Raw genomic sequence first — 14424 nt, forward strand, 5'->3', positions numbered from 1 at the left:
GGGGCTATGGGGAGCGTGCCCAGGGACCTTTGCATCTTCTCTGAGCTCAAACTGTCCAATCCCTGCCCTGGCCAGTGTGGCTCGGTTGGTTGGAGTGTCATCCCATAATCGAACTGTTGTGGGTTCGATTCCCAGTCAGGGCACATGTGTGGGTTGTGGGCCCAGTCCTGGGTCCTGGGATCATGTACAATCCCTGTTATGGGCACATGCAATCCCTGGTCCAGGTGCTTTCAGGGGGCAACCAATCGATGCTTCTCTCTTGCATAGCTGTTTCTCTCCCTTCCTCTCTCCCTTTCTCTCTAAAAGCAATGAAAAAAAATCCTTGGGTAAAAAAAAACAACAACTGTCCAATCTCTGAATGGTCCCCGGTGAGCTAAATGCCCTCCTTTTTACCTGCTAACCTGGCTCTGATTGCTATCAAAATGCTTGGTCACAGCAAACAGAATACTCATGCTGACCCAGCCAAGCCAGAAATGTAGTGGCTCACATCACAGAAAATTACAAGGCAACGGACTTCAGGCTTGGCTGGATCCAGCTTCTATATTTGTTCTCCCCACCCCCACTTGTCTCCGGCTCTCCATCTTGACTTCATTCTCAGGCAGCTGTTCTGTGGCTACAGGCCAACTTTCTTCCAGCTCAGTGGAGAGGAGAGGGAGCACCTTTCTCCCAGAACCTGCAACAAAGGCCCTAGGTTGAGTCTCAATGTACAAGCTTGGGTCATATGCCCATTTCCAAATCAATCACTGTGGCTCTGAGCACACTGTATTCTGATTGGCCAGATCTGGGTCACGTGCCCACTCAATCGCTGGGTTTAGTAGGGAGTGGTATTTCAGGGCCCTATTAATACCCCAAGGAAACAAAATCTGGGCAGAAAAACAATCCACAGATGTCTGCTGCCATTTGCCCACCATCATTTTTTAGGTACTGGCAACTTGAATTCTGCTCTATAATTTGGAGCCCCCAAATTCTTAGAAACACCAGAAACAGCCTTGGCCTGAAGGACAGGTCCCCATCTTGCACAGATGTCACAGCATCTAGATGGAACATTTAATGCGGCATCTTCCACTTTTAATCTCTAAGTTCTTCCGATGACCAAAAATGCGTGCTAGTTATAAAACGTTCTGTCATGACAGAAATATGTAACAAAGGACATGAAATCCCCTGAGAATGACGCCCCTGGGAAACTGTGAAAGAGCAGTTGGTGAACTTTTCTCCAGAATTTTCTTCCACATTGGGTTGGAATGCAGTTTAAAAGTAGCCTTCTGACTTTTTGCTGATGAACAGGGGAACTCTGCCCCTTGGGCCCTCTTTGTCCCAGGCATAGGGGGTGGCATCAGGGAGCCCTTTGACCAGAAGGCCCACCTGCCTTCCCACTTTACTCTTCCTTTGGCTTCCTCACTATGTGCCTGCCCCTCTGCTTTTATTTGGAGGGTTGGAGGCCCCATGAGGTCACTCATCGTCTCGTTCATGTGTGTGACAAACACGTGCTCACCTGGGCGCCTGGGCCAGGGCCTAGAGCTAGAGGAGTTACGGAGAACAGGACAGACCCGCGCAGAGGCCTCTTCCAGCTTCCGATCTGCCATTTCTGAGTGTCTCCTCCCTGACAAGCAGCTTCCCTCAAATCCAGCCAACATCTTCTGCCTGTCTCTCCGTAGCAAAGCAGTTAGGGCCTTGGACCCTGGTTAGGGGCCACACCGCCGGGTTTCTGTTAGAAGTGCACATGCGCTAGAGAGATGGGCGGCTCCTGATGATCGAGTCCAAGCTCCTTTATTGGAAGCGGCACTGCAGGCAGGCTGAGTCTGGGCAGAAGGCCGCTGCAGAGGGGGCGAGGGTGGGGTTTTTAAAGAAGAAGCGTGGGGTCGTAGGGGAATAAGGGAGGGGTTAGTCTTTTGTTCTTCTAGACTGTTGCCTCAGGGTTTCAGGATGTGAGTCAGGGCAGTGAGTCAGGTAAAGGGCTGACTGTTCGCAGGCACCCAGGTGCATGAAGGTCTGCTGACCACTGGCCATTGTGGCTGGTGCCCGGTGTCTATGTGCAAGATGGGAGAGAATTTTGATTAAGCCGTGAGCTATCAAGCGAGTTGGGGTAACTGAACCGCGAGCAGTCTGGTGGGTCGGAAAACTGACCTGACCCTTTCAGGTTCAGTACATGGGAGGGCTGACTGTCCCCCATTCTAGAAAACCCTTTGATTGTAGGCGAACCAGAACAGTTGTCCCTTTCAGTCCTACCTCTTAATGTTGTGAGCTTAGGTAAGGTATTTAACCTCTCCCTGCGTCTCCCGTATTTTGGCTTTGAGGATAATGGCTGCACCTGTCTCCTGGGCCGGTCATGAGGACGAACTGAGATAAACACATGTTCTAAAACAGAGCCCGGCACAGAGCTCACCCCAGACAAGCATCAGCTAGTATTGTGTCCCCTCTCTTCTGCCCAGGCCGGGGGCTGGGAGGAGGGGCTCCCATGAGAAACACAGGGTTGGGCCCAGGAATGGGAGTCCTACAACCTTGGGTTCCATCCCCGATGCGGATCCTTTTAGGATGTGACTTTGAACGAGCTTTGTAACTCTCTGAGCCTCAGCGTTCCTCGCTGCAGAGGAGGGGATGCTAACAGACCCATCTCTCAAGGTGGCCCTGAGCCCAGGGCTTGGCCCCTGGGATACGCGACCTATGTGGTCGCTCTGACTACTGAGCAGTCGTCTGGGCGCTGTGTGATTCAGAAACAGGACTGCTGCCCGGACGGCCTTCCTAACAACCCCTGCCAAGGAACAGCGTTCACATTTCCCAGGGCAGTTGCGCTGTGTGTGCTTTTTTCCCACTGGGTTGCTATAAGTGGCTGTCCTGGCAGTCCCGGGCGGGCCTCGGCCTGCAGCTGGGTCCGACCCCAGCAATGCCAAGGCCCCCTCCGGTCTCTCCCCCTGCAGCCTCAGCCACTTCCCGCTGGGCGACTCCACCCTGGCTGCGCTCACTCAAGCACTGAGCCGCATGACCCTCCTGCAGAGCCTCTGGTGAGTGACCGAGTGACCCCGTGGGAATGAGCCGGACAACTCAGCTCTCTTGGGGCCGCCCGCCCAAGGGAGCACTGGGACCCCCTGGGCTCCTGTCCTTGGGGCATCCCTGTGTTCTGCCAGGTGGGTGTCACAGCTCTTGTCCCTTAATGTCACCAGCTTCCTCCCGGCTACAAAAGTCGCCTGCGGGGCTGGGGCCAAGGCCTAGAGCAACCCTTCACGTGCAAAATTCACCATGGGCTGGTTCACATTTCTGTTTCCGTGGGCCTGGGCTGCCTGGATTCTGCGTTTCTATCGTGTTCCCACACGATACCTGGTCTGGGGCCACAGACCACACTTTGACCAGCGACGGCCAGCCTTTTCCGTCTCATGGAACACATCCACAAATTACGAACATTCCAAGCCATAGAATTTTAAACCACCCCCCCCAAATTTTTTTTTTGCCAACCTGGCCAAAAAAATAAGTATAATTTTGATTCAGTTACACCAAATGGCTATTGTGTTAGCTGTTGCCATTTTTTAATTTGACAATCTAAGAGAAAAAAGGTCGGTGCCTCTGCCTAATCAGGTAGTGCATCTCTTAAAAACTCTTGCAGCCTTGGCTGGTGTGGCTCAGTGGATTGGGCATCAGCCTGTGAAATGAAAGGTCACTGGTTCAATTCCTGGTCAGGGCACAGAGCTGGGTCATGGGCCAGGTCCCCAGTGGGGGGTGTGCAAGAGGCAGCCAGTTGATTTCTCTCTCTCTCCCTTCCTCCCTCCCTCCCCTCTCTCAAAAATAAATAAATAAAATAGTAAAAAAAAAATTTTGCAGCACATTAGCTGAAAATCGCTGGTCCAGACCCAGATCTGGTGACCTTCATAGCTTCCCCTGTGCCCCTGGCCACTTTGATAAACAAATATCACACGCCCTTTCCATGTGATATTTCAAAATATAAAATATAATAACTAGAAACAAACCCAAGCCGGACACAAAGCGTTGCTTTGTTTTTATCCAAGCCCTGCCCCTCCCCCGCAGCAGGGTAATGTGCTTAGGAAGTGAGGTCAGTGGTTGGGGGAGCATATAATGTGGGAGCAGGTCATTCCACCCATAACTGAACAGGACAGAAGGCAGTTGGCTAACGTTTAATTTGCAAAAGAAAACAACCCTCAGACAAATAGTTAACGTGGGCTAAGTTTGCATCAGCTGCTTTATTTTTCCCCACTCACAGAGGTAGACTCAGTTGGGGTGCAGAAAACACAGTAACTGGATTTAAGGAAAAGCCCAGCATTTGCACAGAGTAGAAAAAGATGCCTGGAGGCACCAATTACCTGAACCGCGGAACCCACGTGAAACTGGCACTGAGCCGGGCTGGCCTGGCGACCCCTGACCAAAACACGTGACCAAAACGCAAGCGCCCCGGGCTTGCGTTTCCACCTGGCCTGGGGGTCACTGGGAGTCTTGAAACCAGTCACGGCTCCTCCCAGGCCTCTGTTTTCTCACCTGGACATTGGGTACAGCCATGTGCACCTTGCCCGTCATCCTTCCCCCTGAATTTTTGTGACAGGCAGATGTAAAGGCTTTGCAAGCTGCAGAGTTCCTAGTGCAGCCCCGCAAAGGCCTTTACCCCTGACGAAGGCCCCTCGGCCTCTCCTCTGCCTCTCCAGCCTGAGTAGGAACGACATTGGTGACACCGGCTGCTACCACCTTTCCAAGGCTCTCAGGGCTGCCACCAGCTTGGCGGAGCTGGGGTGAGTTGTCTGTCCCTCCCCCAGACCCAGGACAACTTTGGCAGGGGAAGATGACAAAAGCAAGGGGCTTCTTGGAGACACCCTTTAGTTATTAGCGACACCTGTCCCCTTCCCACACTCCTGCTTAGCGTAACCCCAGACATAGAACCTTGGGAGACCCAAAGATAGAATGTGCAAGTGTTGGTTGCAGCAAGAGGGACTCAGGGCAGACATCAGGCAGAATGTCTTGAGAGTTGGGAGCCGTCACCCAGCAGAGTGTGAGGGGACGTTACCAGTGTGCGCCGAGGCTTTTCTCCAGACTTTAGCCCCTCCCTGGTCTGGGGAGGGGATGTGGCCCAGGTGAGACGGGTGGCAGGATGATGGTTCCAGATCTGCTGTCCTTTCTCCAAGACTAAGCCACAACCAGATCGGAGACACAGGTGCCCAGCACTTAGCCGCCATCCTGCCCACGCTGCCTAGGCTCCGGAAGATAGAGTGAGTGGCCAGTCCAACCTCCAGGGCCCTCTGTGGCCACCCCACAGCCTGGGGGACACTGGCTTCTGCCTCAGGCTGACATTCCTCCCTTAACTTCAGCACCCGGTCCCGGACCCTCTCTGGGCTTTTCTGCCCCATCAGGCTGGGAGGGGGCTATCTCCTGGGGTCCCAGCAGTGGTGGGGGGTGGGAAGATAGGGGGGAGGTCCTGGGGTCTGATGTCTGCCCCTCCCCCAGCCTCTCAGCGAATGGCATCGGCCCGGCTGGAGGAGTGCAGCTGGCAGAGTCCCTCGCTCTTTGCAAGCGCCTGGAGGAGCTGATGTGAGTGTCCCTGCAGCCCGCCTGGCCCTCCCTTCCCCAAGCTGGCACAGGACAGCGGTCCGGAGCCGCCAGCCCGGTGCTCAGCCTCGTCCCTTGTCTTCCTCCAGGCTTGGCTGCAACCCTCTGGGGGACTCCACGGCCGTGGGGCTGGCCCGGGGGCTGCCCCCACAACTGAGGATCCTACAGTGAGTGCCCCCTGCCTGTGGCACGTAGGACTAGCTGGGCAGGGCTCTTCCAGGAGCGCTCGGGGGTCCAGGGCCCCCTCGGCTGAGCTGCCCAGGCTTGGGGCAGACTAGCGTGTTCTGGAACTAGGCTGCTCCCTCCCCCGCCCGCCCTGCCCCTGCCTCTGGAGCCTGGGGCAGGGAGATAAGGAGCCACAGCCTGCTCCCGGCTTGGCCACCAGCCCCTCACCAGCTCCCGAGTCCTGGTGGCCAAGGCCCTGCCCTCTGCGTGGCAGTCTCCTCATCTGCAAAAGAATTACAGTGACCCCAGCTCAGTGCCCCCTGAGCCCGGCCTGAGCGAGGGAGTGTCAGCAGAGGGCGATGCAGGAGAAGAGCCCCAAGCAGCATGGCCCCAGCCCTTTAGTTATGTCCCTGGTCTCATTGGAGCCTCATAGCAGACCTGCGGGGCCGGGACTTCTACCCACTGCATTCCCAGGCCACAGAACTGAGGGCCGGAGAGGCGTCAAGGGCTTACCTTACTAATACATGAAGGAGCCAGGCCTTGAACTTGGCATCTCAGACTCCAGAGCTAGGGCCCTTGATGCCCACCCAGGTCCTGGGTGGGTGGGGAGGAGGCTCAGGCTGGCCATTGCCCAGAGACCCCTGAAGGTCTGGCAGTAGAGCCCAAGACAAGGCTGTGAGCGGGGGTATCCAGCACCCTGGCCCCCACATCTGGTTCCCCGGGCTCCGCTCACCCTCTCCGCTTTCCCCAGCCTGCGGTCCAGCCGTCTGGGCCCCGCGGGGGTGCTGAGCCTGGGCCAGGCCCTGGATAGATGCCCACACTTGGAAGAGATCAGGTGAGTAGGGGCAGTGGAGCCTGGGCCGGGCAGGGAGGGGATGGGGGGGAGGGGAGCGTGGCGGTGGGTAGGGCGGTGTCCCACTCACAGGTATCTCTCTGCCCTACAGCCTGGCGGAGAACAACCTGGCCGGACAGGTCCCGCATCTCAGGCGGGGGCTCCCACTACTTAGGCAGATAGAGTAAGTAGCCTCCCGACGACCTGGGGCGCGGGGGTCAGGGGCGCGGCCGGCTTTGACCCCCGGGAGAGCCTTCAAAGTGACAGAGGCCTCAGGGCAGGGGGTGAGGGTGCTGGGGCTAAAAGGGGCACTTTTGTAAGACTCCCACGTGTGCTGGACCCTGGTCACTCTGTTCCCTCCTGCTCAGATCACAGCAGGGGCATGGCGGGACGGGGGAGGTCCCCTGGGCTCACACACCTCTGTCGGCCCCTTTCTCCTTCCCCAGCCTGGTTTCCTGTGAGATTGACAACCAGGCTGCCAAGCCCCTCATCGCCAGCTTCGTGCTCTGCCCGGCGCTGGAGGAGATCTTGTGAGTACCTAGCGCCCGCCTCCTGGTGGCCTGGACCCTTGCTCCCAGGGGTCTTCCCGTCTCCGGGCGGGGAAGGTCATTCTTGCTCAAGTCTCCTCTCAAGGAAGCTTTAACACTTGAGCTGCCAGCGATTTGGAGCCAGGTCATCCAGCCTCTTGCCCGTGTCCCCACCTGTGGCGTGGCAGGGAGGGAAGTGCACCCGGCAGCCTCCAAAGGCCCTTGCCCCTGACCTTCCCTTTGGGAGGTGGTGGTTTATGGAACTTTGGTTTACAAAGCATCTGCTGGTAGGGAAGAGTGGCTGAAGCCAGCAGGGCCCGCCCCTGGGCCCTTGGCAGTCAGAGCTTCAGACCTCTGGCCTTGCCACACAGCCTCAGGGGTAAACGGGCCTGGGACCCTGGCCGCGTATTGGAGGAAAACGCTATTTCCTAAAGTACAGGACATGGTGATTATAAAATTTCAGGCTTGCATCCTAAAGATTTCAATGCTTCTCATTACTTTACACCAAAGAGGAAGTCTCACCTCAGTGCTAACTCCTCTGTAACACCTAACATGGGTGAGTCTCCCTTTTTAGCCAGCAGGGGGCAGGCCACAGGCTCAGCACCTTAGAGAGGACACAGGTTCCAGCTAGAAGTTAATAATGCAGTTCGCCCTGTGTTTATCCTTGTAACTATTTAAGGTCCTCAACATAGGTTTCCTGTTGATAGTAGTGATCAATGTTGCCTAAGATGCATTTCTCAAAGCTAAAAAACAGGAGGGAAGGGGGAACCTACGTATGGAAGAATATGAAACAAATAATATAAGAGGTGCAGACAGATGTGACAAAAGTCATGATGGAGGCACACGCATGGTGCAAGTTTGGATCGTATTGTTTCCGCAAACCAAGCACTCTGAGCTCTCAGAACAGCCAGGCCCTACGCAGCCTGGGTCCTCAGGGATGACCAGCTTGGCAGCAGGCTTGGGAGCCACCTGCACCCTGGGAAGTCAGGGCACACAAGCACCCCATCGAGCACCTCTCTTGTACCTGCCAGCACCACCCCTTCGTTGGCCTCTGCCCGCCCCGCCTACCCCGCAGTCCCCTCCTCCTGCCACCCTGTCTTCAGCCTTCCGCCTCCCTGCTCTCCTGGCATTGGCCTCCGGCCTCTGCCCCACAGGCTGTCCTGGAATCTGCTCGGGGACGAGGCAGCTGCCGAACTGGCCCGGGTCCTGCCACGGATGGACCGGCTGAAGAGCGTGGAGTATGCGGGGCGCCTCCTGGGAGGCCAGAACGGGGTGGGGAGGGCCACAGGGGCTCCTACGTCTGGGGGGAGCCAAGAGGCCACTGGATCAGGCCCCTGCCTCACAGGGAGCTCTCCTTGGCCTGTGTGCTGCTGTTCTCTCCAAGCCACTGCCCCCCTTAGCTCTCCCTGGGTCCCAGCTCTCAGCTGTCCTGCTGCACGGCGTCTGTTGGGTTCCCTGCACATTTGGGGGGGGAAGGGACACAGAGAAGCACCCTCTCCGCCCCCCCGTCTCATGCCAGTCTCTCTCCTCCCCACCCCCCGCTGTGCACCGCGAAGCCTGGAGAAGAATCAGATCACAGCATACGGAGTCAGGCTCCTGGCTGAAGGGCTGGCGCAGGGCTCTGGCGTCCAAGTCATCCGGTGAGGGGCTTGCAGGGACAGGAATGGTGGGTGGGGGACCTCACCGGCCCCTACAAGGTGAGGGGGTGCCCTGGAGACGGAGGCAGGCCTGGGGTTGGGGATTGTCAACAAGACTTGGCGACTCCACCGAGAGTGTGGCAGCAGGCAGGCCTGCACCGCAGCCCAGCCCTGCCGGTGCCAGTGGTGTGGCTGCGCATCAGTAACGCAACCTCTCCGAAGCTCAGCGTCCTGGTCTATAAAACAGGGGTAAGGACAGTGTTTCCCTCCAAGAACCGCTGTGAGCACATCCCGGGACACGGGGAGCACTTCGGTGCAGCCTCCATCAGAGGCGCCCTGCGCAGTCGCACGCGGCACAGGGCGGTGCAGCTAAGGGCCGCCCACGTTCACACGGTGGGCGTCTTAGGTTTCTAGTAGATAACAGTGGAGTGTTTCATTCGATACAAATCAATATATTGCGCCAACATCAGACAACAGAAGTCCAGGGTCCTCAAGAAGGGGAGCCTTTTCCTTATTCGGCAGCGTGTCGTGTGACTGGGGCTGGCTGGGGTCACTGGCTCTCAGGGAAGGAGACAGAGCGGGAGAAGCTGGGGTGGGGACCAGCGTCTCCCCAGGGCAGTCCTGCTGGCCGAACACCTGCTTCTGCCGGGTGACTCTAGGCACAGCGCTTCCCCTGGGGCGATGTGTCCCCATCTGTAGACAGGACCGAGGACGGAGACGAGAGGATGAGTGCTGAGTGTCTGTGTGTCTGTCCTGCAGCCTCTGGAATAACCACATCCCGCCCGACGTGGCCCAGCGTCTGCAGAGCCACGAGCCCAGGCTGGACTTTGCTTTCTTCCCCAACAAGCCGCAGGCTCCTCGGGGTCCTTGATGTGGCCGCCTGAAGATCCTTTGAATCCAGCCAAGTGATCCAGCTTCCACCCGCCGGGACAGAGGGCTCGGGAGGAGCCTCAGCTGGGTGCCCCGGCGCCCGACCCCTGGAGGGAGGGACACGTTTGTCCTGCCACAGTATTCAGGGAGGACTTTTTTGGGAACTAGGAGCCTACTGTGACTAGCAGGCTACCCCACATCGCACATGACATGCATGACCAGTACAGACATGTGGCACAGCAAGGGTGTGCATGATGTGCATGACACAGAAGGTCACATGTGTCAGTTCCATGTGACATTACATGGGACTTGCAGTGTGGCCCGTGGGTCAGTGTCATGGATCCTAGCACCACACATGGCAGGACATGTGACTGGTGGTCCGTGTAAGACACCTGACAAATGTCCACGTCACAGCACAGGTGGCCGGCCAGATGCCCTCAGGCTGGCCCAAGATCTAATTTATTATTTTTTTAAAATCAAGTATGTATTTATAGATTGCATTTCCAGAGCAGCTAAACCAGAGAGTATCTCCCGCCCAGAACTGGGATGGGGAAAGTGTCTGAACAAGGGCTGGCCCAGTAGCCCGACGGCCAGGCCTCCGGGCCAAGCTGGGGACTCAGCGGGGAGGCTTCCGGGCGAATCCGCTCCTGCCACAAGCCTCAGCTCACCTGTCTGTAAACTGGTGACTCCTAAGTGCTGGCCTCCAAGGACTGTGGGTCTGGGTCCAGGTCTAGGGAGAGCCAGCTTGACCTGGGGGACAGGGGCCCAGGCTGTCCTGTCCAAGGGACAAAGCCAGTCTAAGGGTACAAGGGGTGGGCACTGCCGAGATAGCCAGGCAAGGCCACGGGGCACAGCCACTACCTTGGTGGATCCAGGGGAGCTCCCAGGGGCTCCCTGTGTTGTTATGTTCCCAAGGGGGCACAAGGATGTCCCTGATACATATACTGTAAGTCAAGTGTGAGCAATAAATGTATGATTTGCCAGCCTCTGGTCTGAGTTTGATGTGTCCCACCGCCTCACCGACGGCAGAAGCGGTGTGCTCCCTGCCCCGGGGTCCGGAGAGCAAGCAGGCCACGGAGGGGGCAGGGGTCGGGTGACGGGGGTCCAGGCCGTGCTCCGTCCCTGTGTGATCATGGGACCATGGGCAAGTCACCTCCTCTCTCTGGACCGCACCTGCCCTATGAGGATGTTCTAGAAGCTCACCATGTTAGAAACCTTTTTTATTTGCATTATATGTAAACTCTCTTACTAAATGGTATTTATAATTGAGAACTTGTACATAAAAACCCAGATTTTCAGCTTCTCTGAGGGGCCAGTCCAGCACACCCACTCAGGGGCAACCTGCTGGGCCAATACGACTGTGCGCTTAGATGTGGCCCAGATCCCTCCGTGTTCCGGTCCCCCTACTCTCCAGCGCCCCTGCCCCTCGATTCGCTGCTTGCCTGGTTCTCGCGAGAGCCTGGAATCTTCTGGCTCAGAGGGTTTCCACGGGCCAGTGGGGCATTAGAAACATAGCTTCAAAAGTCGGATGGGCATAGAATGGACTATGACGTGCCCCCTTGCTGCCTGTTTTTGAAGCCAGGAGTTACTTCTGCACGAGTTAGTAATAGTCCCCAGCTCCCAGAACTTCTGGAGGGGTAGGGAAGCAAGGTATGCAAAGTCCCTAGTATGAAGAGGTGGTTTACATGCTAGTCCCCCCACCCCTATAGAGTCAGTATATAATGTGAGATGGAGAGATGCTTGAAATAGCCGGAGAGGAGCACCCCCTCCTGGTCACTTGCTTGCGGATCTCCAGGGAGCCTTCCTCCAAAGCTGCGGAATGTTGAGAAAAGTGGGCAAGGGAAGTGCAGTTACCACTGGGCACCACTGGAGGGCAGGCTGGCCCACTGGCAATTCCTGAGAACTTCTTTTGCCACTGGAACCAGCAGGAAGTTAGGAGGCGAGGCTAGGGGCTGCTCCTGCCCGGTTCAGGATCTCGGAATGTCCCAGCCTGCTAGTGGCTCATCTGGAAGGCTCAGCCTTGGACTTTGCCAGCTTCCACATTGTTCCTGAGTCCCTGCCAAGCATGAGGACAAAGTCCACCGGCCAAATGCCAAGCACCCACACCCATGCCAGGCCACCAGGGTCAGGGGCAAGGCACACCCCCCACCCAGTGGGAAAGGGGATGGGCAGGTGGAAGATCCACAAAGTTTAGCTGGAAATCCAGAGCCCAAAATTCTCTCCTCTTCCTGGAAAATGATGCCACGGTGACCGGGGGCCCTCAGCAAGCATCTTCATGCCAAGGGGCGTGGTGCTGCCTCCTGCCCTTGCCCAAGACTGGAGTCTGTGTCCCTCAAAGCCTGACAATGCTGTGTCTGGAGGAGTCCCGGCTGAGGAAGGAACGGAGCGCCAGCCAGAAGCTCTAGGCCAGGTGAAAAGCACGACCAGCACCAAGCGGAGCTCAGGGACAGGTTTGGAATTTGCTGCTTATTCGTTTCACTTTTCCCTTCGCCTTCCTTCCCCTCCTCTCTGCCCAAGTTCTGAGCCCCAGGAAACCTTGGGCAACTCCCCTGAAAACACCACAGTATTGTCAGCGCTGCAAGGCTGGCCAGGCCACCTTGGGGTGGCGTGCAATCACCTTGCTCATCTTATTAAGAACCTGACTCTCCTGCTACCTGCCTGCTTGGAGGCCTGGACTATTTTTCCATCCAACACTGATGGGGTCCAGTCTCTCTACGCCCTTCTCCCCAAAGTAGGCTATTTGCCCCTTCTCCCCAGGAATGGGATCGGCCTGGTAAGTAGCCATGCCTACCTGCAAGGCTGGGATAGGCTCATTCTGCTACTTGGCCACTTGGCCTCCATCCTGTGGTTTTATAGCTTGAACACCTATCTTTCTGATGGGAGTCACAGACTCTCTTTTCCCATCCACACAGGCCACGTGTCCTCCCAAATTGTGTCCTCTGTCCTCCTCCAAACACATGTACTTCTCAAATGATCAGAGGGTACTTAGACTACAATGCCAGCTGATGCATCCAGGGGTCTTAACATGCAGATGCTGGCTCAGCAGGGCAGGCATTGGGGCAGGGCCCTGGGGGTCTGCATTTCTAAGAAGCCCCCAGGCACGTCTCTGCAGCCGGACCACACTTAACCTAGTGAGACTGGAGGCCGGTGAGTGGATCTCAACCCTGACTCAGGGAGCTTTATAGAGTGTTCAGAAGGCTTCCTGGGCGACACTAAGGTGCAGCCAAGGATGGAGACTGACCTCCAGGGGGCGTGCTGGCTCAAAGAGGCCAGGCAAGCCTTTGCACCCGCTTCCCGTGTTTTGTCCTGAGGTCCCTGGTGAGCCTCCCTCCCCAGATGAGGACAACGACCCAGAGGTTGTTCCTAACTTGCCCAACAGCACACAGCTAGGAAATGGTAGCATCAGGAATCAAACCTGAGTCTTTGCTACTTTTCCTCCCTACTTCCTTCCAGCTCCCCACAGCCCCCTGCCACCCCAGTTTTTACTGAGATATAATCAACATAGATCACCGCATAAGTTTAAGGTGTACAGCATGATTTGACTTTCAAATATTGTGGAATGCTTATCACAATTAGTTAAGATCATCTCATGTGGGCGCACACACACACACACACACACACAAGGAAAAAAATTTTTTCCTTGAGAAGCATTAGGATCTACTCTCTTTGAAATTTTGAGACTCTTAATCCCACTGGTGCAGCCCCAGTTTCCTCATCTGTACAGTGAGGGGGTGAACAAAATGAGACAAGGCACAGGGACCTACTTTTCCCAGCTCAAAGATGACCTTCCGGTCCCTCTCTGCCTCCTCAGGGAGGTTCCGGAACTCTCCGTTGCCTGCCTTGCCTGGTCCTAGTTCACCATCTGTGACTTCCTCTGGACCCACAGCTGCAACCTGGGCAGCAACCTCCCCTGTTTTCACAAATGAGGCAACAGAGGCCCAGAGAGGAACAAGACTTGCCCAAGGTCCCACGGCCAGTACTCAGTGGAGCTCAGATCCCTAGCCCGGAGCAAGCGCAGGAGGATCCCGGGGTGGTCCAGGCTGGGACTGAGCTGCTCTGTGGCTTGGCGTGTCCGAGAGCAGGGTGCTGGGGAAGGCGGGAGCGTTGCGTGCCCTTCCTGGCCCTGCTTCTGTCCCCAACTTCACCCCTGAATGACCAAGGCCGGGCCTAAGGGGAGTGGCCTTAGACAAAGCCAGACGCACCCTTGGGACACATTGGAGCTTCCTGGAAAAGACCTTGCAGCAGCTGGCTGGTCGAGATCCTCCCAGGGTTGGGCTGAGGAAGTGCCCCCCTCCACCCCCCAAACTGGTCTTCCTCGAATCCCTTCCCCCACCCCAGTGCCCGGTGCAGCACCCCACCCCCACCCATGTGTGCCCCAGGCCTCAGAGCTCGAGTCCTTCCTCACCCTCAGCCCTTGGAAGCCATGTTTTGTCCCTCATCCTGCACAAGCCCCAGCCCTGCCTGGCTGCCCAGAAACTGACCTCTGCCCTGAGGAGGAGGCCACAGAAGAAGAGCCCTCAAGACAGAACGAAGGCCAAGTGGGGTTCCCAGGCTGAGTCGCTGGGCTGGGCCCACAGACCCCACCCCTACCCAGGAATCTCCAGTGCAAGGCTGGGGCTGATGGAGGTGCCCTTGGAAGAGGGCATCCTGGCACTAGGGTGACTTGCCACCCTGGACCTCAAAAATAGCGGTGACGACCCACTAGCTTGGTGTCCTGCCATACCCGGTGCAGGGCTAGCCACGTCAGTTGGGGTCCCATTGAATTCCCGTAATCATCCGCGAAGCCAGTACTAAGTCTAACCTTTTATCTTACAGAGGAGGAAAGTGGGGCCCTGAGGACTGAGTGACTGCCCCC

General features: G+C 56.8%; 1 protein-coding gene across 1 annotated transcript in view; it reads left to right on the forward strand.

Moving 5' to 3' along the window:
- The window catches only part of NLRC5 (NLR family CARD domain containing 5), a 77141-nt gene extending 66965 nt beyond the window's left edge, over positions 1-10176 (forward strand). Inside the window, exons 39-49 of the mRNA XM_054570261.1 lie at positions 2916-2999; positions 4644-4727; positions 5118-5201; positions 5437-5520; positions 5628-5705; positions 6455-6538; positions 6648-6719; positions 6982-7065; positions 8217-8300; positions 8619-8702; positions 9459-10176. Coding sequence (XP_054426236.1) covers positions 2916-2999; positions 4644-4727; positions 5118-5201; positions 5437-5520; positions 5628-5705; positions 6455-6538; positions 6648-6719; positions 6982-7065; positions 8217-8300; positions 8619-8702; positions 9459-9570 — 934 coding nt within the window. The 3' untranslated portion in view covers positions 9571-10176. The remainder of the gene's footprint in view (positions 1-2915; positions 3000-4643; positions 4728-5117; positions 5202-5436; positions 5521-5627; positions 5706-6454; positions 6539-6647; positions 6720-6981; positions 7066-8216; positions 8301-8618; positions 8703-9458) is intronic.
- Positions 10177-14424: the final 4248 nt, after the last annotated feature.

Source organism: Pteronotus mesoamericanus, unplaced genomic scaffold (assembly GCF_021234165.1).
Source record: "Pteronotus mesoamericanus isolate MK-2021 breed Mesoamerican mustached bat unplaced genomic scaffold, CSHL_Meso_final contig_202, whole genome shotgun sequence".
Lineage (NCBI taxonomy): Eukaryota > Metazoa > Chordata > Mammalia > Chiroptera > Mormoopidae > Pteronotus > Pteronotus mesoamericanus.